The sequence below is a fragment of the Spea bombifrons genome, chromosome 7 (assembly GCF_027358695.1).
Source record: "Spea bombifrons isolate aSpeBom1 chromosome 7, aSpeBom1.2.pri, whole genome shotgun sequence".
In the NCBI taxonomy this organism is placed as follows: domain Eukaryota; kingdom Metazoa; phylum Chordata; class Amphibia; order Anura; family Pelobatidae; genus Spea; species Spea bombifrons.
Genome location: NC_071093.1, coordinates 9,486,961 through 9,513,440, shown reverse-complemented (window position 1 = coordinate 9,513,440; position 26,480 = coordinate 9,486,961). Strand labels below are relative to the sequence as shown.

General features: G+C 36.6%; 1 protein-coding gene across 1 annotated transcript in view; it reads left to right on the top strand.

Moving 5' to 3' along the window:
• Window positions 1-26,273, top strand: part of FIGN (fidgetin, microtubule severing factor) — a 69,995-nt gene extending 43,722 nt beyond the window's left edge. The window contains exon 3 of the mRNA XM_053472321.1: window positions 23,812-26,273. Within this exon, the coding sequence (XP_053328296.1) occupies window positions 23,812-26,042 (2,231 nt within the window). The 3' untranslated portion in view covers window positions 26,043-26,273. The remainder of the gene's footprint in view (window positions 1-23,811) is intronic.
• Window positions 26,274-26,480: the final 207 nt, after the last annotated feature.

Here is a 26,480-nt window from a genome sequence, read left to right as displayed (position 1 = left end):
TAAAATGTTAAAACTAAAGTACCCTTGGCACAATTTATTTTTTCTCACACCAAATATTCTCTGATTTGGCACAGGATGCACTAATTTTTGGAAACTTTCATAGGCAAAGAAAGACCTTCTCTATTGTTTAGATCATGCGACACGTTACACTTTTTGATGGTAGGGCAGCATGAATGAAGTAGCCATCAAAGGCCGGTTAAAGAAACAATACCATAAACAAGTAGACTGCTCCTTTTACTTAAATATTGCTGTTCCTCCATCCAATTACTGCTCGGCGGTGTTCATTTGTAGACCATTTTTCCGATCTGCTTGTCCCATTCTCATGTCCGGCAGTCTTGCATGTCTTTATTATATCCAGATGCCTCCAGGGATCTATCCCGAACCCAATTTCCTTCGCTAGTCACCAAGGAAAACGCATTGGCCATTACCGCCCCTCTAATTTTTTGTAGAGTGTTGACAAGTAAAGGCTTGTGTGACTCCTATATACTGTAAATATGTATACTGTAAACTGTAGTCTCCCATCTATCTTTTTTCTTCTCTCAGCCATTTTTTCTTTCTCTATCTCTTTTAGCCATAGTTTTCCATTTCTATTTCTCCATTTTTTTTCTTTATTTTTAATCACTTTCCGAAAAATGAAAAATAAAATATTTTCTTTCACAGCAAGGGGCAAGCAGTCTATTTCTCCTGGGATATATGTTGTCTCTTTTCGCTGGGGTTACAGGTGCGCCGGATTTGTACCTATCCAAACCATAGGTTATTAATAAAATCATTTTTATTAACATTTACTGAGTTATAAACTCTTTCTACCACCAACAATTTCGGTTAATAATAATAAACAAAAATTTGTGCCAGAGACATAATTGTACACAGGAAAAATAATAAACTATATAATACCTTTAACATATGAATCTAGTGACTAGTGACCTGTATGTGAATTTTTATGTCTACATCAGAAAATGGGTTTTGTTTTTTTAAAAAAGATAAATATAAATGAGCTTTGACAGATGTATATTTCATGCTATATCTTAGCCAAGAATACAAATATTTTATAGGCAAGGTTCCATAAGCAGCAAGTTATACTGAAGTGCAGATGTACCGTAGGCTGTGTTTTTCTTTGAGATTTGACTTAATCCAGAAGAGTGTCTGGAAAACATATTTTGTATATAGTTAATGCATAACTATAATTGACACCAACAGATATATATCATCTTCTTATCATTCTGGCTAAAACTGTACTATAGAATCTGATTATGTCATTTTTGTAATAGTTTCTAAATTTGTGTATAATATTTGATGTGTGTAGCTGTTAGATCATTCAGTCCATCCAGATTTTCTTTGATAGGCATACACATATACAATGTATAAGAAAATAAAGAAAATAAATGATGCTTACTATATTACTAGAGTTATTAAGTTAGATACATATATATATATATATATTTCATTATTAAAAAAAAAAATATATATATATATATATATATATATATATATCAGAGTCATAATAAAGGAGCACAATGCATTAAAAGTAGGTAGGGGAAAAAAAAGTAGGCCAAGAATCTTTGACCGGCCCACTCGCAGAAGCAAAAGGGCAAAGGGGTCATGTAAAATGACTATATGCCACCCTGAGATAATAGAGGGCCAACAATGTGCCAGCACCTATGAAAACAGGCTTGGGGCAAGGTAAGTGTTTGTGCTCTAAGAAGTACAAACAATAAAAAAATCTCCCACAGACCCATGCCATGAGATTGTGGTGACATTAAGGCTACAGCCAAAATAAATATTTTTCAGTAATTTCACCTGAAACATGCAAAATCACATAAACATTACTGGTAAATCGTGTTTTTATATATTTATGTAAATCCATACAATGTTTAATGTAATGTAGACAATTCTCATATTCTCTATTGTTGCATTAAAGCTCCATTGGTTACATCTATTTCGTTTCGATTATCCGGCAATAGTATTCTGCTGGCTTTCTTTCCTTGGCTTTGGAATCCTCTTCTAGGAGGAAAGGAGTTTTCATTATCTGGGAAATCAATTTCCTCACTGGAGCTAATGGGATTTTTTAAAATGGTTTTAACTCTCTTAGGTGTAAAGCTTCTGTCGCTCTTGCTTCATTGTCTGATCTTGTTACTTTCGGATTTTGACACGTAATATAGCGAGACAATTCCTTCCCAACTGATCCCCATCAAACAAAATTTAAGATTATAGAATTGGAAATGGACAATAAGAAGTTGTATTACTCAATAAAGTCATTTCATTCGCAAATGGGATCGTTTTTAAAAATAATTTCAAAGTGTTACACCAACAATTTACGTTAACGTGTATTTTAAGTTTCATATCAATATTATTTTAATGAGAGTAAATGTTAGTACGTACCAAATATTTTATCACAGTTCTGGATATGTAATAAATGGACCTGGCACTTTAAGGTCAACAGCCAGAAAAATTACTTATGTGCGGCCACCAACTGAATATGCGCGGCCACATGTTACGTCTTTATATTCTTGCAGTGTATAGCTGCACCAGTCCACACTGTTAAGGTATACATTTGCACCGTGTACTGTAGCCAATTGAATTCAGTGCTTACCCAGCGAATACCATTAAAAAAACACCTTATCTAAAACATAAATATTTACCCCAAATTTGGCGAGTCCTATATCCCCAATATTTATGCCTTTATATTTATTACAACTTTCTCACTTTTATAAGTTTTGACAGGAGGTAAGTATCCGTTATCTTTTTAAATCTATATACACCATTTCTTAAGCTTATACGGTGTATGTTGATCTGTATATATTCTGGTTTCATAGAGGGAGATTATCTTTAACAAATGTCTACTTTATTTGTTATATCGCTAGCCTCTGGGACAGGATCATAGGGCTCTGGTTCCCCCAAGTGTATTTTATAAACCATCTATGTTCCTGTGTTTTTTTATTTAAACCCAAAAGGTCCCAATCTTCTGAGATCTTTTTCTTCTCTGGATAGGAAACGTACCCAACTAAAGTAAAAAAAAAATAACGCGGCAGTAAATATGTTATTATATAAAATGTTTTATATAAAATGGTTTTTTTTCCAAATATAATGGCACATACTAACCAGGAATTTATGTTGATTTTTGTATTAGTATTCACAATTTAAAGAATAATATTAAAGGAAATGAAAGGGTCTTCCCTGGTTCACTATAATAATTCTTGCTTCACTGCACAGTTGATTGGAAATCACCTTGATAAGATCAGTATTTCACATCACTGCATGCTACATCCTACAATTTCAAATTTAATTGATTCAGCTGTAGTATCCGTATTAGTCCATTTGTGACAGTGAAATAAGAGATCAAGATTTTTTTTCCCCACCTTTTTTCTTATCTACTCCTTTCTAAACTGTGAATCGTTAGCCAAATACAAGTAGTATGACTTTTTATTAGGGTAGTACTTTTTGCAGCTCATTTGAAAGGGTACATAATGGTAGTATATATATAAAAAATAATAATAATAATAATAATGAAACAATGAGACGCAAGCTGCTCTCTTAACACATTACCATGTGTATCTTGTTGGCCGCACAGTAAAGGACAGGATCTGCCACGTGAGCGGCTATACGTGGAGGTGCCCTGGGGAACTTGAAAGCACTTGCATGGCAACTTGCAAGCTCTTACATCAAGCTGCATGCAAGTAACAAGCACTTGGCAATGGCAACTTTCTTCCTAAGAATATGGGGGATGGAGTATGTGTCAATTTTTGAATAGTGAATATAACTTATTAAGTTACTTCCTACCTATAGAACATTCCTTTTGAAGGTTATCTGCGTATAGTTGGTATTTGCAGCAATGCGTTTTAGGCCAACACAAAAATACATGGGCTTGGTCGGTATTTAGAAATTTAGGACTTCTCATTTTAGTACAAGAAGGCAGTGGATATTCTTATATCACATCATTTAAACATTCTAGAGCTTGGATGCTAAAAGCTTGCTCTCCAGTTATAGTATAACTATAACAGAGTTAATCTTGAGACAATACATGGTTGTCTTCTGGCTAAGACATTCTTAGGATTGTTTCCCATGTTTTATACATGCCAATATCTTATTGCCTTTGCAGCTCTTGACTGACATTGTGCACTGTTGTCTACAACAATTCTTTAATCCTTTGTAGATACCATTTAAAGTATATGATGTATTGTTATTATATTTACCATAATGCATAACTTTACTTTTGTCTGTGTTGAACTTTGCCACTTGGCTGTCCAGTACCCCACTCTGTCTAAATTATCCTGTAGAGAAGTAACATCAAGGCTAGACTGTATTACCCTACCTAACTTTGGGTCATCAGCAAACACTGAGACATGACTCTCAATGTAACATGGGACATAATTAATAAACAAACTAAAAAGACCCAGGACAGACCCCTGGGGTATTCCACTTAATACCTTGGTCCAGTTTTTCATTTACAACAACTCTTCGCATTATTTTAGCCAATTTACAATCCAAGTACATACATTTGTCCCTAAGCCTATTTCTGACAATGTATACAGTAACCTTTTTTGTGGAACCGGATCAATGCCTTAGCAAAGTCCAAATAGATCACACCTACTGCCACTCTTAGATCTATATTTTTCCTGACTTCTTCATAGAATGCTATTAAGTTGCTTTGACAAGACCTCTCTTTCACAAGACATCTACTAATTATATTCTGATTCAAGATGTATTCTTAAATGTATGCCTTTAGCAACCCTTCAAATAATTTCCCCACTACAGATGTCAAGCTCACGGGCCTGTAATTGCCCGGATTAGCTTTTGATTTCTTTTTAAAAATTGGCAGCACATCTGCCTTACGCCGGTCCATTGAAGTGAAAGAATCCCTAAAGATCAAAAATAGTGGTCTGACCAGAATTAGGCTTAGCTCCTTAAGTACCCTTAGGTGTGCACCATGTGACCCTGGGCCCTTGCCTACCTTAACTGGGTTTTATTGCTTGTTGTTCCTTGGTGTAAACAGAAGAAAACAAATTATTTAAAATGTCTGTTTTCTCTTTGCCCTCAACAACCACATTTCCCATGTTTCACTCTGGTTATCAATCAGTTTCTCATTTTACGATTTAGCCATTTTAATCGCCATTTTGCAGGCTTTGTTGGCATCTTTGTAGTCTATAAATGATGCGGCCGATCCCTCGCTTTTATAATATTGGAATGCCATTTCTTGTTTTTTTTTTTTATTTCCTTATGTTACTGGTAAGCCACATTGGTTTTAATTTGCGTCTTTTGCATTTGTCTCCCAAAGATATGCATTGACGTGTGTAATGTTGTAGTGCGTGTTTAAAGGTATTCCATCCCAGTGTATGTGTTCAATAGATGCCCTTAGCCTGTCAAAGTTGGCGTTTCTTAAATGAAGTGTCTTGTAGGCGTAGTTACCAATTTGCTTTTTTTTTAAATGAATCTCAAGTGAAACCATGTTATAGACACTATTCCCCGAATGTTCTCTTACTTGGATGTTTGAGATAAACTCCTCATTGTTCGGTATTACCAGATCTAGACAGGGATCCATTCTAGTTGGGGTTTCTACTAATTGTGACATAAATGTGTCGTTTAGCAGGTTGGGAAACCTGTTGCCCTTCGTGGAATTAGTTGTTCCACAATTCTAATCCTTACCTGGGTAATTAAAATGTCCCATGATTAAAACTTTACTTAGAAAAAAACTAATCCTTCCCATCAAGGCTAATGTTTGGCGGCTTGTAGCATATACCTATAATTAATGAGCGACCCTTTATAATCTCTATGCTATTCTCCACCCGTAGGGTCTCATACCGTGTTTCCCCGATAGTAAGACACCCCCGATAGTAAGACGTATCGGGAGTTTCAGAGGGGTCGGCTAATATAAGCCGTACCCCGAAAGTAAGACATATGTCTTACTTTCGGGGAAACACGGGGGATTTGCTGGAGCAGCAATAATGTTTTCCGTGGTCCATCAGGACCAGGGCCGGCCTTTGGGGTGTGCGACCTGTGCGACCGCACAGGGCGCCACACTCCAGGGGGCGCCGCCGCGGGGTCCGCCGCAGCGCGGTCCGACGCCACTGCCGTCGCGGGGTCCGCCGCAGCGCGGTCCGACGCCCCTGCCGCCCCTCCAGAGACGGACAGTAATGTCCGCCGCTGGAGGAGCAGGCTCGCAAGGGAGCAGTATCGGAGGTCTTTAACAGACCTCCGATACCGCTCCCTTGTGATCCCCAAGGCAACAGCTGCTGTGCGCCGGGGTTTGCTGCCAGATCCCGGCGCACAGCACTGAAGCCGCGCCCACCGGTCTCCGTGCCCTCTGACCCGGAAGAAGAGAAGACAGAAGAACTAAGAAGAAGAGCGAAGAGGCGGCAAAGAAACTGAAAGAGGAAAGGTAGGAAAGCATAGAGTGACAGTGAGAGTGGATTGGTGTATATGTGTGGATTAGTATATATGTGTGGATTAGTATATATGTGTGGTTTGGTATATATGTGTGGTTTGGTATATATGTGTGGTTTGGTATATGTGTGGATTAGTATATATGTGTGGATTGGTATATGTGTGTGGTTTGGTGTATATGTGTGGTTTGGTGTATATGTGTGGTTTGGTGTATATGTGTGGTTTGGTGTATATGTGTGTGGTTTGGTGTATATGTGTGGATTGGTATGCGTGTGGATTGGTATATATGGACAATTTTTTCCCAATATAAGACATACCCCGAAAGTAAGACATAGTGGGGCTTTTAGGGATAAAAAGAAAGTAAGACACTGTCTTACTTTCGGGGAAACACGGTAGTACCAGAGTCTAAATTTGCTCTTATGTTAAGCTGCTCAATATTTGGACTTGCCTTTTAGAATTTTATAACCCAGCGTACTCTTAAATCCCTTTTTTATTCATTCATACCATCTATCTCTACTAGTTAATTTGCAAATTATTGCAACTGGTTGCTCTATAAATAGGTTTACAGTTTGGTAACCAATAGCCCTGCAAGGCGCCTTCAACAAAACTACTTCTTTTTTTATTATTTTATTTTTATTTATTTTTAATTTGTTGAATTTAATGAAAGATGGGCGTTTATTACATGCAAAATGTATTTGTTGATGCATAATTAATTATGTACTAGCAAAAGAGTTCACATGTACTATTCATAGTGTTTTTAACAGAGCAATAACATTTAACAGTTCAAAATACTAACCCTATGGAAAAAAAAACTACGAAAAAAAGCTTGAAATGGAGGCTATGTTTATTTTATAAAAAATTTAATCATCCAATGTATTTATCTTTGCAACATCCCTGTATTGTAGATTTTTACCTTGTATTATTGTATCTTTGGTTGTTTTAAACAAAATATTTTGACAAGAGAAAAAAATCCAATGAGAATACTACAATAATATGAATTCTTTGCAAGGAAATAGAGAGGATATCAGTTATTTTCTTGTAGTAAAGGAAGTGTGATTGATGAGAAATTAATTGCTCTCAACAGTAAATGACAATCAGTAATTACTGAAAGATTAACGTTCCTCATCCAAGCCCCGCTATTGTGATAAATTCCAGAAATGTAAATTTTTCTTGCATTATGAATTTAAATACAAAGATAGTATAGCAAAAGGGGGGAAAAAAATATAAAAAAACAATAGTGGTCTTTATTAAGTGGTGTTTTGTTTTTATTACACCATAAACAATAACAATAATACAATAATTACATCGCTGATTGCTTCTTTAATGTTAGATATATATTTTTTTAATTGCTATTTTTTATTATACAGTGTGTGACAAAACACTGTTACCGGAGGGCCTGAAGTGTCACCTTTAGGGTTCTTCTCATCCTCTAGGGCAGTAAGGCTCAGGAACACCAATTTGTAGCAAACTGTGATTTTATTTATAGGTGCAGATGAAAAACCTGGAAACAAAATCAGAAAAGTAAAGCCTAGCTTCCAATTGGAGCCATCTCTGTCTATTCTTTACTGGTCCAGGCTGACCAGCATAAACACCCACTAACTATACCCCCCCCGCCAGATCCAGCAAAGCCATGCTCTGGAACCTACCCTAGACAAAACACTCCGGGGGGTAATGCCACACTTGGCTTAAGGATCTTCAGGGCCTCTCCTTGCTCGTGGAGCACAGGGGGACTTCTATCGACAGTCTCCCCGATTGTGAGCCTTAAAGTGAGTTTAAATGTCCACTTCATGCACATGATGCAGGCTTCATCAAAGTCCTGGACTGGAATTCCAAAATCTGGTATGGATTTCCAGTCTATTGCAGCACTGGAGTTGGAGCATTGGGCCGCCATTATTTGGGAATATTGGTGATATGCGAGGTATGGATGGCTGGTATCCATGCCTGGAAACTTTGTAAATGAGCTGGCCCGAGACTATTTACATATTAACCTTTTAATATCCCCTATAGTGACGATACCCAGCATATAGCCATAGCCTGTCACGCCAATCAACAAGTTAAATTTTACATTCAAAGGGTATGACAATGAGAGATGTTTTAATTCTGGCACTCAAGGGGTAAACTCTCCAGGCTAATCATAAACTATTCCAACAAAATGTCATAAAATTAACAGAGACACTACTTCTGGATTGCATATAATTAACACGTATTAAAGTAACAGCTAAGACTCCATTATCATGATGTATATTACAGTTTATGGATGTGGATCTGATTATATTCAATATGGTGCACAACAGTGGATTAACGGTTTTAATGATTGTGGAATTGGTGTCGTGCCAATGATTTGCTATGTAAACATTCCCATCTGTGCTTGACAAGTTTGCTCATTTAAGGTGTTTTTTTCCAGAACATTAAATAATGAATACCTGAGTTTAAGGAATGGAGAGAATAAATTGAGTTGACTTTGAAGATCTTGTACGCTGAATAAATGCGTTTAATTTGTCTGTTCCAGAACACTCAAAAAAGGGGAACTGAAATGCAAGTGAGCATGTAAATATATATATATATATATATATATATATATATTATATATAATATATATATATTATATATATATATATAATATATATATATATATATAAAAAATAGCAGCAAGATCATTAATGAAAAATCTGAGTAATAAAAAACTATACAATGCAACCAAAAATGTATACAGAATAAGGTAATTAAAGCTATATCAGACTTTATGTATTCCCCTTAGGTGACTGTATTGATGTTGCTTGGTATGTATTATTTCTTCTCAGGATACATATATTGTAATGTGTCATACAAAACACACGGTAACTTGGTAGCTTTAGGCCGTCGTGAATTTCTATAGGGCTTTTATCCTACGTAAAGGCGATATTCTGCCTACTTTGCTAAGTATATCAATTCAACACTTAGAACTACATGGAACATTAGAAAAATGATTCCTTGCGCTGCCGAATGCCTAAAACACGTCATGTGTTGCCTCATTATGATATTTGATAGAATGCTTATTTTTCATGTGACACAAAAGCACTCGCTGATAGGCTGTTGCCATAGAAACAGAAAAAAAAACGCTTCATACAGTTCTTATGAGATTTAACCTTTAGATGGAAGAATACATGTCTTCTAAGGCGTATTTGCTTAACACGTTAATGTTCTGTTTGAGTAGAACAGCACCTTTATAATAAGAGACTGCGGTCATAAGCGTTCTCTTATGACTGTGCCCCCTTTAGTACTCGTGCCATTTATACATTTCAGTCCTTACGTTGTCTGTCTCTTAAATGTAATGTTTAGTAACTGTAAAATTCACCGAATGGCATTTAAAAGGATTGGTGGGTTGTTGTTTTTTTTTCTTGTCCCTTGGGAGCAGCTGTCTTGCGTCTCTTCCGAGGACCCCTGTTTGTCCCTCGACTCTTTCCACCATGTGTCAATCCAAGCCCGGCAAATGTATTCGGTTTTCATGAAGAAATTGAAGGCATGCTGTGTGTAATTTAGATTGAAAACAATTATCAGATTTGATCGCGTGCGGGTTATTTCTGACACAATTTACTTAACGTGTTTATATAGCCTCTAAGCATCGTTTTGGCATATATAAACATTTCAGATGACTAAACCTACAATTTAGCCTGTCTCACCACTTATAATATCCTGCTCTTGAAAGTCATCGGAAGACATGTGCTCCCATTACATCTTAAACGCCTCCAGTCAACAGCGTGAATGGCCTTTCTCCCCAAGAATGGTATGCTTTGTGCCGGAAAAAAAAAAATGCAGTAGATCAATTTAAATTGCAAAGCTCCAAACTCGCCAGTGTGCGGTATGAAGCTTTGTGTTGGAATATATTTCAAGAAAAGTGGCAAATGAAAAACTTGAAATATAAATCGTGTCTAAGCCACGGTTCCTCTGAAAGAAAATACATTCTATTCCAATCCATTCTTTGACTTATGCCAATGGCATTATACTGTCATAACCCGCCTCCCAAATCACTATTTCATAGAACTTTTATATGTGTTTTATACTTTTTTTTTCTTTATATTGCACTTTTTTTATAGTGAGTTAGCATCGGTGGGACCAATAATAGCTATGTCAGGTCCACATTGATCAATAAGGGAATCAGCTAAAATAAGGAAGAGAAGGGTCTGTGCAAGAGTTACATAGATTTATCATAATGTTGCAATTCTAGTATTTTTTGTAAAATCCAGAGCCATCTATGCATATAATCCCTACGATCCAAAAAAATCGACTAGTTTGTTTTATTTTATGGGGTAAATATGAGACACCTATATGTAATTAAGGTAGCATATAATCTTATATACCGTATATTCCGGCGTATAAGACGACTTTTTAACCCCAAAAAATCTTCTTAAAAGTGGGGGGTCGTCTTATACGCCGGGTACTTACCAAGCCGGAGGTTCCCACGAAGCCACCAATCTCTCTAATCACTACGCGCCGGCTATTGAGGCCGAGCGCAGGGATGCCGTCATGTCCCGGCGCCCGGCTTTAATTGCCGGCGCGTAGTGATGAGGGAGCAGGGAAGCCGAGGTCTGAAGTGCCATCATGTCCCGGCGCCCGGCATCAATTGCCGGCGCGTAGTGATGAGGGAGCAGGGAAGCCCGAGGTCTGGCACTTCAGACCTCGGCTTCCCTGCTCTCTAATCACTAGGCGCCGGCCATTGATGACGAGCGCAGGGATGATGTCATGTCCCGGCGCCTAGTGATTAGAGACCACAACTGGATGGAAGAAAGAAGACAGAAGATAAGGTAAGAGATAGGGAGAAAGGGGGGAGAAATATATATATATATATATATATATATATATATATATATATACACACACACACACACACGTGTGTATATATATATACTGGTGTGTGTGTGTGTGTGTGTATATATATATATACATATATATACACACTGGTGTGTGTATATACACATATACATATACATGTGTGTGTAAAGGCAGGGGTGTGTGGTGAGGGCAGTGTATAAATGTGTATGTATGGACAGGCATATGTGTAGATATATATATAGATATATATTATGTGTGTGTGTGTGTGTGTGTGTGTGTAAGGGCAGTGCATGTATGTATATGTCAGCAAATCACCGGTAAGGTACATCGATTGCCGTGATTGGCTGGTTGTTGTACGCTGGGTAGAGGGGTAGTCTTATACGGCGAGTATAGTCCAAACTCTATATTTGGACTGTAAAAGTTGGGGGTCGTCTTATACGCCCAGTCGTCTTATACGCCGGAATATACGGTAGTAGGGTAGCCATAGATCAGCATACATCATCACTTTTCTGCAACAGTGCTACGCTGTATGTAATGGAAAGCTAATGCTGAAATTAAACAATTATAAGTTATTTGATAAAGTTCTGCTTATATATCGATGGCATTATTGAATCTCTTCACATACTGTATGTTCCAGATACAGATGATAGAGCTAATGCATAAAAAATAGACATAATGTGTAGTGGAAATGTTTTTAAAACTACAGTTCTCCTTCAAATGCCCATTTTGGCAAATAAACCAATGGCCGTCCCAATGAATGTGTCTGGAATGGACGGCATGAAAGTATATTTGACAAAAATGCTTCTTCTAGCCCTATTTTTTTTACCACATATATATCATAAAGACATATGCACGGTATGTTTTTGTCACTCAATATGAGTTTAAGTTGTGTTGGCCATTCCCAGGCGTTCACCTGATGTCTAAGATGTGTTTTATAGTTTCTGCTTTCCTGTTTAAACGCTGGATGACAAGTTTTTCCCATACTGGCATAGAAAAAATAGAGTACCCTATAATAAGAGAGCTATGTATTCTAAAACATCATCCGAGAAGAACTTCTAGCCTATTAATCACAGCATGAAATGCCCTAACATAGCACAGCACTGGCTTCCCTCAAATACTATATCATTCAAAGCACTGTGAGAGACACTTTAATCATTCCGAGAGTATGCCATGTAACTGATATTTGAAATATCCAGTTCTCACCAAAGATTTATATTAGAAAAACATGGCCAAGATTACAGTCTTTCTCTGAAAAACATTGCGTATATTACAAACGCATTCAAGCTCAACAACTGTTTTTAACAGAAGATTTAGGTCATCCTCCTTCTTAGCTGTGTAGACCTTTTCTACATGTCAGATCTCATTTTGCTTAATATAAAATGGGCCATCAAATATTCTTACTTATATATCACTGTTATTCCCTGTGAGCATGTATGGTCAAATGTCAATTGGTAAGAGTAGAGCCTTAGTTCAAAGCAAGGAGTTCTTTTTAATATACCATGTATAATCCATCCTCAAAATGAACATTTTGAAATACAGATAGACCTATATTTGACATATTTATGCAGGCTATAGATTTTTCTTGGTCATTGTGCATTTATACAGACATTTCTAGCTCAAGCATTATTGGGTTAATATTTGTTTTCGCAACAAATTAGGAAGTTTGTTTTGAGAGTGTGGAATTAAGATCTACATTGGTGAATGAATGAAGGGAATACGCAAAAAAAGAGAGAATGTTATCCTAGTGTAGTACAAACAGATTGCAAACTCTCTAGGGGTAAACATGAGAAACCATTGATCTTGTAATCAGCCAATCAGATATAGACAACAAGCATCATTTTATATGAGGAACTCTTTAGTATATCATATGGAAGCTAAGATTGGTGGCACAGCCAATTTTAATAAATAAATTAAAAGTTCTCTTCCTTCTCTTCACCCAACTCTAAAAAAGCTGATTGAACAATTAACACAATCAGCAACTTCACAATAGGGCAGAGACCCGATAATATGAAGGAATAATCATGCAGACCCGGAGTAATTAATTTGTATTATATAACACTGTTATACAGGTTTATTTAGATTATTGAAAAATAAGGATTTAAGTGTCAGAATGACTTAAAAAAGAATATGTTTTATAAACAAAGCAATCTATTTATATTATTGTTGAAGTAATAGAATGTGTTTATTGAATATTTGGATGTATTTGAGCATAGAATATATTCAATTAGTTGTTGCCTTATTACAATATTTCTTTTAGATTAGTTCCAATAGAATGTAATCCAATTAGTTAAGGATTAAAATTCCTCAAAACTAACAATTTGATTGCTTTCAGAAAAAGGTTTATTTAATTTACAGTCTTGTATAAAAGCTCTTTAATGGTGGTTTTAAAATATCTATTTTACTCAATTCTCCAGATGTTCCATTGCTTCTTGTTGGTTGGGTTCGCTTTTCACGTTATACTTTCCAGGTGTTCAGAAGTGGCTAAATTGTAAATGCTCTATTAAAATTATTCTCACAACTCTGGGTTTTAATTAGGCCATACAACTACTTAATGATTTTTAGTCATGTGAAAATAAGAATTTCTAAGAGGTTCTTAGACTTCTTTGAGCGCATGACTAGAAATTGTCAACCTTACACATTTCATCAGCTCTGGACTACAAGTATCAGTAATAAGTGTCCAATGAGCTTTTGTGAAAAGCTGGGTGAAGGAATTCATCAATCTTTGAAAACGGGCAGAAAGTACTCATATTTCAGCCCTGTGGACGCATCATGTGACCACGCATGACCTCATCAAGCACAATACGTTTCAAGAAACTTCACTTGTGCTGTAAAGTCAGTCCTTCCCTGCTACAGCCATAAAAAACACCTTTTTAGGGTATATTTCCTTGTAGTATTTTCCGAAAGTTAGCTCAGTTCTGCTTTTGAGATAGAAGCCAACAACATCTTAAACTGGCACACTGATGCTTGATGATGCTCCGTCATTCTCCACGTACATGAGTAGATTCAGTAAAAATATTAATGAACACTGTGCATCTGTGTGTACCGTTGTAGAGGAGTGATCCTGTGTATTGTCTGTTCTCTTAAATTCCCAGGTCTGATGGCGAATAATTCATTTTTGGATTAACTGTTAATTAAAAAAACAATTTAACACTTTTTTTTAAAAGAAATTGTAACTGTATGTTGCCTTTTTAAATAACATTCAGTAGTTTTATATGTTAATAAGCAATATTTTAATTCAACTCAACTCTGCATCATAAAAAGCATTTTTTGTCTAATCTAGATCTTGCATATGTTATGGAGTTGCTATTTTAGTAATGTTTCCTTTACTATAAAACCAAAATCCTAACATATTTCTAGTAGTTCCTTATTATAATGTTACTGTTCTTGATAAGCAAGCCAGCCAGAACAGATCAATATTATTATTGAAGAATATGAGTCAAACAAATGTTACACTGTGATTTCTTTGTTTTAATCAAATGAACAAATGGATGAGCTACTTTCAGACATTATGAGAGCATAAACGGTCCTTATTGTCCTTATGTTAGTTAATGTTAAAAATATGAGATTCATCCTTCTTTCTGTATTTGTATTTTTTTAACTTTTTTAGTTATTTAAAGCAGTGCCTGCAATACAGATTGTACAAGGCATATTGATCTGGGCGTTCTGTTTATGAGAATTTTTTTTTAATCCTTTATTTTTGTTCTGGGTTAAGTGTCTCGAGGGAAAGAAGGCTATCAATAGTCTTAAAAAAACCTTCTCGTTGGCTCTAGTGTGTCTTTAATGAGATAATCGCACTCAGTAATAGGAGACGGTGCTTTGTATGCTGTTAATAGAGGCCTTTTGCTCAGAAAGGCTATTCCTTCTCCATGGGGAGTAAGAAGCCTCATGAGGCTGACTTCTGCAGAGCACAAATAATACTAAGCGGGGTTCTTGTCCCTGAAGTTTTTTTTAAAGCCAATCGCAGACACACTACTACAGAAACCGAGTATCATTCCTTCTCTCCCTTTCAGTTATTGGTGATATCTATAGCCCTTCTTTGTTCTGCTTTGATCATTCACTCACCTTTTTTCTGTAGCAGCAAAAAGTGCAAAAAGTAAGAGCAATAGCTATCCTTAAAGAAAGAAAAGGCAAAGAGACAAAACAGTGACTTAAGTCCAGATTATCAACGTTGAATGAAGTTGCAAGGAAGTTACAAGAAAGTTTTTTAGTGTCAACCTTTTTTTTTAAATGAAATTATTACATTAAATATTCTGATACATTTTAATGAATCTAATATTCTAATGTTTCTGATAGTTTTACTTTTCTAAATAATTATATGTAAGAAGGATATAAATATAGCAATAGCAATATAATATAAAATGTGTAGTAGATGTCATGTAATTCTTTCTATACTGGTAATATGGGGGACCATGAATTTGTGTTTGATGGTGGCATATATGCCCATAATGTAACGACAAATGAAACGTGAAAACTGGGTGCCATATTATCTACTTTTTTGTAGCAGAAGCAGGAAAGCGTTTTTACATCAAGAAAAAAATGGTCGAACTCAATTTATGTTCTTGTATTTTAACTGGTAGGTACCCGTAATGATAGGTACGGAAGTCACTGATTACTATTTATTGTAAACTGTTCTGGAGACCAAAGTATATACCATAACCAATCTACTATATTTAAACAATACAGGTTGTAAGGACAGAATTGAGATCTTAATATGTGTTTCTTAGAGAAAAGGCAAGTCTAGGATGGGATAAAACATGAATTTACATAGATGTCCGAAACGTGATAGCACGAGTCAGATGGATATAATCAGCAGGAATATTCTGTGGTCATCGGTGCAATTATTACTACCTTGCATGCCATTTAGGGGGCAAAAGGTTTGGATTTATATATATATATATTTTTTAAAAAAATACTATAGCAATGAGTACAAAAGATAAAAGCTGTCAAATTCTATATTTTTATATGACCACATATCCAGAGTTTGAATCTTGAAATCTGCATAGGTTTTCTCCAGGGAGCTAAAATAGCACGTTTTAAGTAAATGCTTCAGTTATGCTCAGAAGGAGTAAATATTCTTTTCAAGGAAATGATTGCCTATAATGGTCATTCACTTTCCAGTTCAAATATGCTTTAGCGTATATCGCCTAGCTGTTTGTGTAAGTTATTCCAGCATGTACCTTCTATACAAATTTCTGGCTTGATTATGACACTACTAAATGTGAAAATCAATTCAGCATCAGTAACACTTTTTAAATTACATTCACACCGAGGATTGACCGTTAAGAGCTCATTACTGTTATTTTTCTAGAGTGTGGTTTATTAAACACAGTTACCTAATAAGCATCTTTGCTGGTGCAAATTGCTGAAAACAGTAATGAGTCTGATTAGACTTCATTTCAATTACAACGGCTTGTCAAGCAAGAAAAGAAAAAAAAAAAGAATAAAATAAAAAGGCTATGGATGTTACCGTGTTTTGAGATTTTTCTGCTCAGAAAAGGAATGATATTAAAAGAAAAAAAAAAAACCCTTTACGCTGTCTTTCTAAAGGTCTGTAATGAGTAGAAAATTGTCCTTGCAGTAGGCCAATTTATGCAGTGGAAAATTGGATGGACAGAGTAAACGACGATAAAGTTTTCTTACAAAATGGAATTGTCCGCTAGAGCTATTAAGGAAAAAGAATACCCAGAATTTTTAAGTAATAGTAGTGCTATTCTTGGGATGGGCATTGGCTTGATGTTTTGTGTATTGTAAGTAAGCAGTATAAGTACTAGATTTGTTGATCTTAAGTTAGTAATTTCATCTGAATATGACCTTTACTTCTTTTTTTTAAATTCTTTGTAATATATATGTAGACCTCGAAAACATAAGGTAGTGTTAATAGTACGTCTCATACTGCCATACCTGGGAAAGGACCGGCAATGTCGAGTGTGCCCGATGGCTGCACATGTGTGGCCAATGGCTGCATATGTGTGGCCACACACTACGCTTTCTGCTCACATACACCTAAAGGCAGAGGGAAGTGGGCGGAGAAGAGGCAGGAGTGGGTAGAGAATGGGCAGGTCCTGGGCAGGAAGTGGGTGTGACCAAACACTTCGCAAACCCCACTGCTTGGAGTCTCGGCCAAGCAGTGCTTCACATGGAGACTCTTGGCAAGTTTCCAGGTACAAAACAGTTAGAATAGAATACTTAGTAGTTTTTCCAGTGTGATTTAAGGTTTTCTATAACGTCATAATAACTGGATTTCTTAGGCTAGCCATATCTTTTTATTTTTCTATTTTTTTTTATTATTATTCTTTCTCATTTATTTAAAAATTGTGAAATAATTCAACTTTTATCACATAGAAGCATGTTCCAACAGTCTGGAAGTTTATAACTTAATATCTAAATATCTTTTATGTCCATAAGAACTAGAATATTATATATTTTTTTCAGTAGCCCTTTTGGATGGCAGCAGAATAAGTTTTATTCTACTTTTTTAAATTGTAATAATAACTGGATTATTGTGCCTAAGAGGCTACTAATATCTCCTGAATATTATTTCCTTTTTTAATTTATTATTCTTTCTGATATATGTAAAAAATCGCGAAATAATTTAACATTTTTATTGCAGTTTTACACCTTGAAAACATGTTCCAGCAGTCAGGAAATTTGTAAGTTAATATTAATAGATATTACAGTCAATTTAGGTGCAAAATGTAGGTTATTTAAGAACGTTAAATGTCTAACCCCCATTAAATTATTCTGAGACATTACTTCTCAAATTGGAAAAAACGGTTTTAATGCAAAATGCTTTATGGTGATTAAGCTGTCATTTTTCATCAATTGGTTACTTTAGTAACATTTTAATGCTTTTGTGAGTTCTGTGGGCAGCATGTACAACTCTTTGTTTTGCAAAATCTTCACAATATGCCTTCTGATCATACGATTTGACATTGAAATAGATGAGATGTTTTTAAAACATATAGGGTAAGAAGAGAAATGTGACATAAAAGAATGTACAGAATAAGAATGTCGATTGACAACATGATGTCCATTGCATTCCGAAGCATAAGTATAATATGTATTGTAGGTATGGCATAAATGGTAATGACAGTGGTATATGACTTAATAAAAAGGAATAATGAAGAATGTTTAATATTTTTCCATACGTTGTTATGTCAAGTGTTTACAAAGAGAACCAATGTGGCTCTTTAGGGTTCATGGTCCTTAACTAGAGTTCTGCATTTATTTCTGCTCTTTGTGTTGATGATATTATCACAGACGCATGGAAATTCTCAAGGTGTGACCCTGAGCTTCATGTTTGTTGCCTCCGTCTTAGGGCGAATAGGCAGATTCTCAGGGTCACACAATCTAGAGCTGACTCCATTTGGTAATATAATTCAATTATATCTAAGTATACTAGCTGCTGTGTTTTGAATGGTGTATCACAACGGAAATCCTTATTTGAATAATAACGTAATCCAGACTATCTTTACAAGTAGATTATTAGAACCATTGGGTTGCTGCCATTAGAGACTCACTATAAAAGAATTCTTCTTGCCAATTTTTGAAGGGATGATTTTTTGACGAGTCTCAAGGCCAGCCCATTCAGAACCTAAGGTTCATTAGTACGTATGTTACTGGCATGTATTTTGAAATTCGTAGTGTTTTGTTAGGTTAGACAAGGGAAGCTCATTACTAGGTCAATTCCAAGACTACAAAACCTATCTTGACGTAAATTATTATTATTTATTGTTATTTACCATATTCTGTAGTGCTGTACAATGGGTAGACAGGAGATAACAAGTAGTATATAAAATAACAAAACCTGTTGGCATGATTTACATAAATTAGATTGCTACTACATATTTTCATTACCCTTACTACAATCAAATCATCCTCACCCGAGAGTTCTTAAAATAAAGTAACCATTTTATAATGTTTGCATATATTTGCATACCGATTGATCATTTAATGTATAAATATATAATTCATGATGAAACATATGATCATGTATCTAGTAGGTTGTATTAAGCCTGTTGTCAATTAGCAGCCAATACAATAAATCTACCCGACCATATAATAAGTTCTATAAATGTTTTCCAAGTGTTATAAATGTGTTGTGTTGAAGACACTTAATCTTAATACAGTGCCTTGAATTTTATATGTAGCTTTTTCCACAACCATCAGATGCAGGAGTGAATTATACAGAGGTCTCTAGAGTGAAGGACATTGAATGAATGCACCCTGTCTTATCAACATTTTTTTTTAGAACACGAAGGTACATTTTTTTATGATAGCATTAATCACGGTATCCTGAACAATACACAAAAAAGCATCAGCTATGTTCTATCATGTTCAGATAAAAAGTTAATATTTATAGGACATTGTCATATGCATACTGTACATGGCATCGTTAAATGTAGCTGTATTTATATTTATATATTTATTCATTTTCTTGATCTAAAATAAAACTACGGTAAATATATATGACTCGGTGCTTAAAAAAAGTTGAATGCTGAAAGACTCTTAAAATACTGGATTGCTTGTTCATTCAAAACTAAGGCCTGCAGTCATTAGACCTATAAATTTGTTTTTTGACCCCTGTTAGCTCAGTCTATTGGGTCAAAATTGAGTACAGCTTATTTCAAATGTACTCAAACTGATCTTTTCCTTGATGGAATGCTAAAACGAACCCCATATAAAGTATGTGCATTTATAGGTCTGTGTTTGTGCATGGTTAAATGTGCAGGTTTTTATAGGCAATAAAAAAGCAGATAAGAAACCAGCAGTGGTTTAGAGATAATGTATTGTGCTCTGCTCGTGGCGTTTGGAAACCAGAACTATCTTTCCATAGACCTGTATCCTAAGTATTATAGAAAATAGAGCTTTTGTTCTTGTATAACTCATCGGCACCGAGGAAAACAAATGAGTACATAAGACCATATTCCTCTTAATTTATACATAGACACATTCTGAATGTCCCCAAACAAGAGAGTCCGAGCCTGAGTAAGCACCAGCTGAACCCCCTTCGTTGGAGATAGGTTCCTGCTTGATAAGAACCGACTTTCTTTCTACTAATGCCAGATCAGACATTGGGAAAGGATGGAATAGATCCTCAGGACCTACACACCGTATACAGTATATGGTTGAGGGATATACCAGCCACATTTTTAGGTTTCCACATTTTCAGGAGAAATTGGAGTAACAGGGTCATGTTTAAACTCGGTTTGCATAACAGGAATGTGAATTTCTATACAAAGGGTGTCAGACTTGTACTTAATTCGCCCATAGATTCTTTAAGGTTTCCCAATTTAAAATGCACTCAAAGAGTTAACAGTGTGCCTCACTTAACAATCTGCTAAGTATTACTGTGTCACTAGCCTTGAAAACTGTTAGATGCCCCTAGCCTAATTCAGCACTGGGCCAGTAAGAATGGAAGATTTAGGTCTTCAAAGTTATCAGAAAACAAGATTGTCCAAAGTCAAACCTTGCAGGAATCCATAAAAAAGTGATTTATTAAATTAAAAGTGCTCAGAAATGTTATCTGCACCTTACCGAAAACCTTACAAGAAATTGCCTTTAAGTGAACATCATTCAGTTAAAGTGTATATCCCCTTTTTGGATTTCCAATTTTCTCACTTGTGATATTTCACTTAGCAGCTTAACCTTTTTGAAAAAGCTGATGCCTCTGGCGGTGAGTGTGTTAATTTGACCTTTTTTGCAAATTTTGCATATGCTTATTGAAGGCGGATGACATTTTATCACCCGCTACATTTTCACGTGCACTGACTACACATCAGCCAAACTTGATTTTGGAATTAGGAATTTTTGGTCCTTGTGAGACGAACTAGATGAAATTCGTTAGCTTCGATCGTTTTGAGTGCTGATGATTTTGTACATAGTCCATTTGCTTTCCGTCTCTTGGCTTGTACGTATCTGCTTAAGGTCACAGATTCCTGCTTGGCTGTAGGATTTCCTTACAATCTTTTAAAAGTCGACCAGCAGAATAACATTGCCAGTGGCCATATGTCCAACTTCAACTGTCTTGGCCAAACAGACATTGGGTGAAAAAGAGAACATTAAAAAGGCGAAATTCCACAAATTTTGCAGAATTTCAAGCACAGGATATATATATGTATATATATATATATATATATATATATATATATATATATATATATATATATAGTTTTAATGTAAATGCCACAATAATTCACTGCCAGCCATATCTCCAATACAGAAACGTACGCTTGGTCAATGTGATCTCAGATGTGTACAGATCTGAGCTCGTGTACAGATTTATTTCTTCTTGGTTCTGTATTCCTTATTTAGTCTGAAGCACACCATTAACTAACAACATTTGGCTTAAACAATCTGTGCAAAATGGGGAATAAAGCCTTGTTCATGAGTATTGACTTTCTGCTTATTTCCCAGGGCTGCTTGCGGTAGGACTTTTTGCAGGCACTTACCCGTGTGCCCTAGCCGAGGTGTCATCCTGGTGATGCTACCTCATCCAGCTTGACAGCAGAGACCCCAGAGGGGCTTTGTTTAAAGATTGTAGAATCAAGCAGCTCTGGGATGCAAGATACTTTGTGCAAAATACATTTTTTTAGTTCTTGCTCCTTTTTCGCATCATTTTCCCCACTTCCTCTTTAAATAACACTAGGATTAGAGCATTCTCATACAAGGTGAAACAAATGTGTTTTACTGCAAATAGTTACATTATAGTTATCTGTCAAAGTCATGTAGGACAGGGCTTTTGCGTTGAGATTCTTTTCCCCCCAGATCCTTCTTTTAAGAATTTAATGTACTTACTAAACTAATATAATGCCGTTTAGAAAACCACATTATGTGTTTTCCAGCAACTTCCTGTTCTCCAAATCTGTGTAAATATTCTCCTCCATTAACTTATTACTCTTATTTTGGTGTAAACTACCGACATGGACTAATTTCAAGTTTGAGTCCTTCTAAACCCCCCCCCCCGTTCCACTGGTAGTTCGGTTCTTGTGGGTGGACAACATGCAGAGGAGTTTTGTTATACAGAGGGCTTGGCCATTTTAGCCCAACCCTTGTTTGTCTCATATTGTACCATAGCCATCTTATCACCTATACAGAACAGTAGTACATGTCTGTAAAGTATTACTTTCCTCTTGAATACGTCTGTATGAGAAGCCTACTTAAAGCATCAGACTTGATTCTCTATGCAAGACTAAAGCACTGCTTGTGCATTTTAGCTTTTTTTCTTTTTTTTTTTTTTTTGTATGTAGTTCGCACAAAAACCTAATTGCACATCAATGCAATTGCAATAACCTATATTAGGAATCGAATCCTGCTGTTTAATTCATTTATTGTGTAATTGCCCCAATCCTTCCCACCTTGTTTTTGGTATTTCAAAGTCATTAAGTCGGAAACATGACAGCGGTGCCAGGCTTGGCATGATTCTCTTTGACTAAAATCTTGTAAATTAACACAATTAGCGCAGCATCATCCTGCTAATTAACTTCCAGGGTCTGGTGCAGAAATTTTGCAAACAAGGGAAGAAGAAATCCGTAGGGAATGAATGTGCGAATTCTGTTAGCAAACTGTGTTTTGAATAGGGTTTCTTTTAGTTGGGGGCGAAATGAAATATTGGGTTCCCAAATTATTTTGATACACAAATATTACAATGTCACAATAGCTGCTTAAAATGATTTAATTATAAAAAGCGCAAAAGGCCTTGATAGCGTGAAAGGGCAATAGTAATTTGAGTTTAATTAGATATAATAGAAATAAAAGAGTCATTTTGTCATTTTTGTTGTTTTTGGGGAGCGTCAGTTAATTTCTACATAACCAGTTAATAGGTGCTGTGCAAAACACTACAGTCAACGTGACATTAAAACCACAGCATAAGAGTGGTAATACCTGATACTGGGATTTAGTTATAACTTATTTTGCATAGTTCTTGCTGCCTATCCGTAGAAGGGTCATTTTTGGTAATTCATCGGCCCTTTTAATTTCTTGGCACTTTAGAGGCTAAAAAGCAGAAATAGAAAACCGGCCGAAAAGTGATGGTTTTTTTTGTGTGTGCTCGTGTTGTTCCTGAGGTTCTACATCAGAACTCAGGAGCAGGGAGAAGCCAGTTGTAATTCATACCGAGTTGTACGCTTTGTATGATGAAAGCGACGGATGGCTGCGTTAGAGATTGCCTTGTTGCACTTCACGAAGCAGATTTGAAACTGTCGTGGACCACTTTAGATGAGAGTTGGATTATGGAATGACCTGCAGTGTCTGTGTCATATTGTGCATTATGTAACGCTAACTAGATGTTCAGCACCAAATAAGAGAGGTATCCTAGATGTGATCCGTCAGCTGTGTCTCACATTTTTAGATTGAGGAGGGGAAAAAAAAAAGAAATCTGAAACTGATATCTGAAAGACAGAATAGTGGAGTACGATATTATCACCCAAGACGTGTATTGCGTGTTAAGGGCACTGTAAAGATAATTAATAGTTTGGTGAAAAAACAATTGCGTTGTTTCTTAATTTTATGGATTCTGTTAATATATGACATGTTATTTATATAAGATTGCAAAGTATAAGAAATATTTACTTATGTTTATCAAAATAACGTATTTTGTCCCTTTTTTGTTTCCTTACCTTTTAGGCTTGAAGATGCAGTGGACGCCGGAGCACGCACAGTGGCCGGAACAGCACTTTGATATAACTTCAACTACACGGTCCCCAGCTCATAAAGTTGAAGCATACCGTGGCCACTTGCAGCGTACATACCAGTATGCGTGGGCCAATGATGACATCTCGGCCCTTACTGCATCTAACCTGCTTAAGAAATACGCAGAAAAGTATTCTGGAATCTTGGATGGTTCCATGGAGAGACCTATATTGGGTAATTACACTGAAGCTCAATCTGGCCTTGTCAGTGGTCGAAAAAATGAAAGCGAACCTTGGCAGAGCTCTTTAAATTCTGAAAGTGTTTATCCTATGAACTGTGTCACCGATGTTATTGCAGCTAGTAAAGCTGGGGTGGGAGCAGCTATCCCACCATCAGATGTCTCTGCCAGCATAGGCAGTTCCCCTGGAGTGGCAAGCAACCTGACGGAACCTAGTTATTCTAGTAGTACATGTGGTAGTCACACGGTACCCAGTATTCATTCAGGACTACCATCTCAGGAATATGCCACAGGATATAATGGTTCATATCTGCATACCAGTTACAGCAGTCAATCCACAACTGCACTTCCATCTCCCCATCCATCCCCCCTTCACAGTTCTGGAGTTTTACAGCCCCCTCCACCACCTCCAGCCCTGGTGCCAGGTTACAATGGGGGCTCAAATCTTTCCAGTTACAATTATCCACCTGCTAGTTATCCCCCTCAGTCCTCTGTTGGGTCTGGGTATAGCCCTGGAGGTGCTCCTCCTCCCTCTGCTTACCTTCCTTCAGGCATCCCTGCACCTACCCCTCTTCCCCCCACAACAGTACCAGGATATAGCTATCAGAGTCATGGTTTGACACCAATCGCACCATCTGCCCTCACCAACAGCTCAGCTAGTTCACTAAAACGAAAGGCTTTCTACATGGCAGGGCAAGGAGAAATAGACTCCAGTTATGGAAATTATAGTTATGGCCAACAGAGAAATTGTCATAGCCCAATGTATAGAATGTCCGATACAGGCATTTCCAGTTCCAATAGGGGAAATGGTTTTGACAGAGGTTCTGAGACATCTTTAGCCTTTAAGCCAACCAAGCAATTAGTGGCATCTGATCAACAACGAAAATTCAACAGTCAATCCACAAGAGCTCTAACACCACCTTCTTACAGCAGTTCAAAGAATTCAAGATCAAGTGAATCTTTTGGAAAGTACAACTCCACTGGAATCAATGAACACAGTGACGAGCATAGACAGCTCCTTCCACACCCATTACAAGGCCCTGGTCTTCATACAGCTACCTCATCCAACCACTCTGTGGACGAACAGCTGAAGAACACAGACACGCACCTCATTGACCTTGTAACTAATGAAATAATAAACCAGGGACATCCAGTAGACTGGGATGAAATTGCTGGTCTTGATTTAGTAAAGGCTTTCATAAAAGAAGAGGTTTTATGGCCTGTAATCAGATCTGATGCCTTTAGTGGACTCACTGCCTTGCCTCGGAGCATTCTTTTATTTGGACCCAGAGGAACAGGCAAGACACTGTTGGGCAGATGTATAGCTAGTCAACTTGGTGCCACGTTTTTTAAAATTTCTGGCTCAAATCTTGTCACAAAGTGGATAACAGAGGGGGAAAAAATCGTCCATGCATCTTTTCTTGTGGCTAGGTGTCGACAACCATCGGTGATTTTTGTTAGTGACGTTGATATGCTCCTTTCATCTCATGTGAGTGAAGAACACAGTCCAATAAGTCGGATGAGAACAGAATTTCTAATGCAGATAGACACTGTTCTTTCTTCTCCAGAGGACCAAATAGTTGTTATTTGTGCCACAAGTAAACCAGAAGAAATAGATGAATCTCTAAGGAGATATTTCATGAAGAGACTTTTAATTCCACTTCCAGACAGCACAGCCAGACACCAGATTATTATACAACTGCTCTCACAGCACAATTACTGTCTCAATGACAAAGAAGTTGCACTCCTAGTCCAGCGCACAGAAGGTTTTTCTGGACTGGATGTCGCTCGCTTGTGTCAGGAAGCCGTGGTAGGTCCTCTCCATGCCATAGCTCCATCAGATCTTTCAGCCATTATGCCCAACCAGTTGAGGCCTGTGACATATCAAGACTTTGAAAATGTATTCTGCAAGATTCAACCTAGCATATCTCAAAAAGAACTTGATACATATATTGAATGGAACAAAATGTTTGGTTGCAATCAGTGATAATCCTCAAACATTGGCACATAAAACATAAGGGACATGGGGAACAGAGCTCCCTTTTTGGTAGTGTCCTAATTATAAAAGGTACTGAGGCAACCACGATAACCTTGAATCTGAAGGTAGACTTGAAAGAAACACGCATCAGTTCTACAGAATTAAATCATATATGACAAAGAACATACATTGGTGTTACGTTCCGTTCAAGCTAGTCAGCTCCCGAAAAAAGAAGCAGAATGGAAGTGGGTTGACTTGGAAGGATGTGAACCCTATTTGTTGATTCCATTCTGCTGTTCTTGAGGTTTAGTTGCTGTCAAGTGCCTGACGTGGTGCTTTTTGTTATTTTTATGTTATTTTCTTTGTTTTTTTTTATTATTAGATTATTTTGTTTGCCTCACAATTACGTTGGTGGCATGTGCTAATATAAAGAGCTTTAACTTCAAA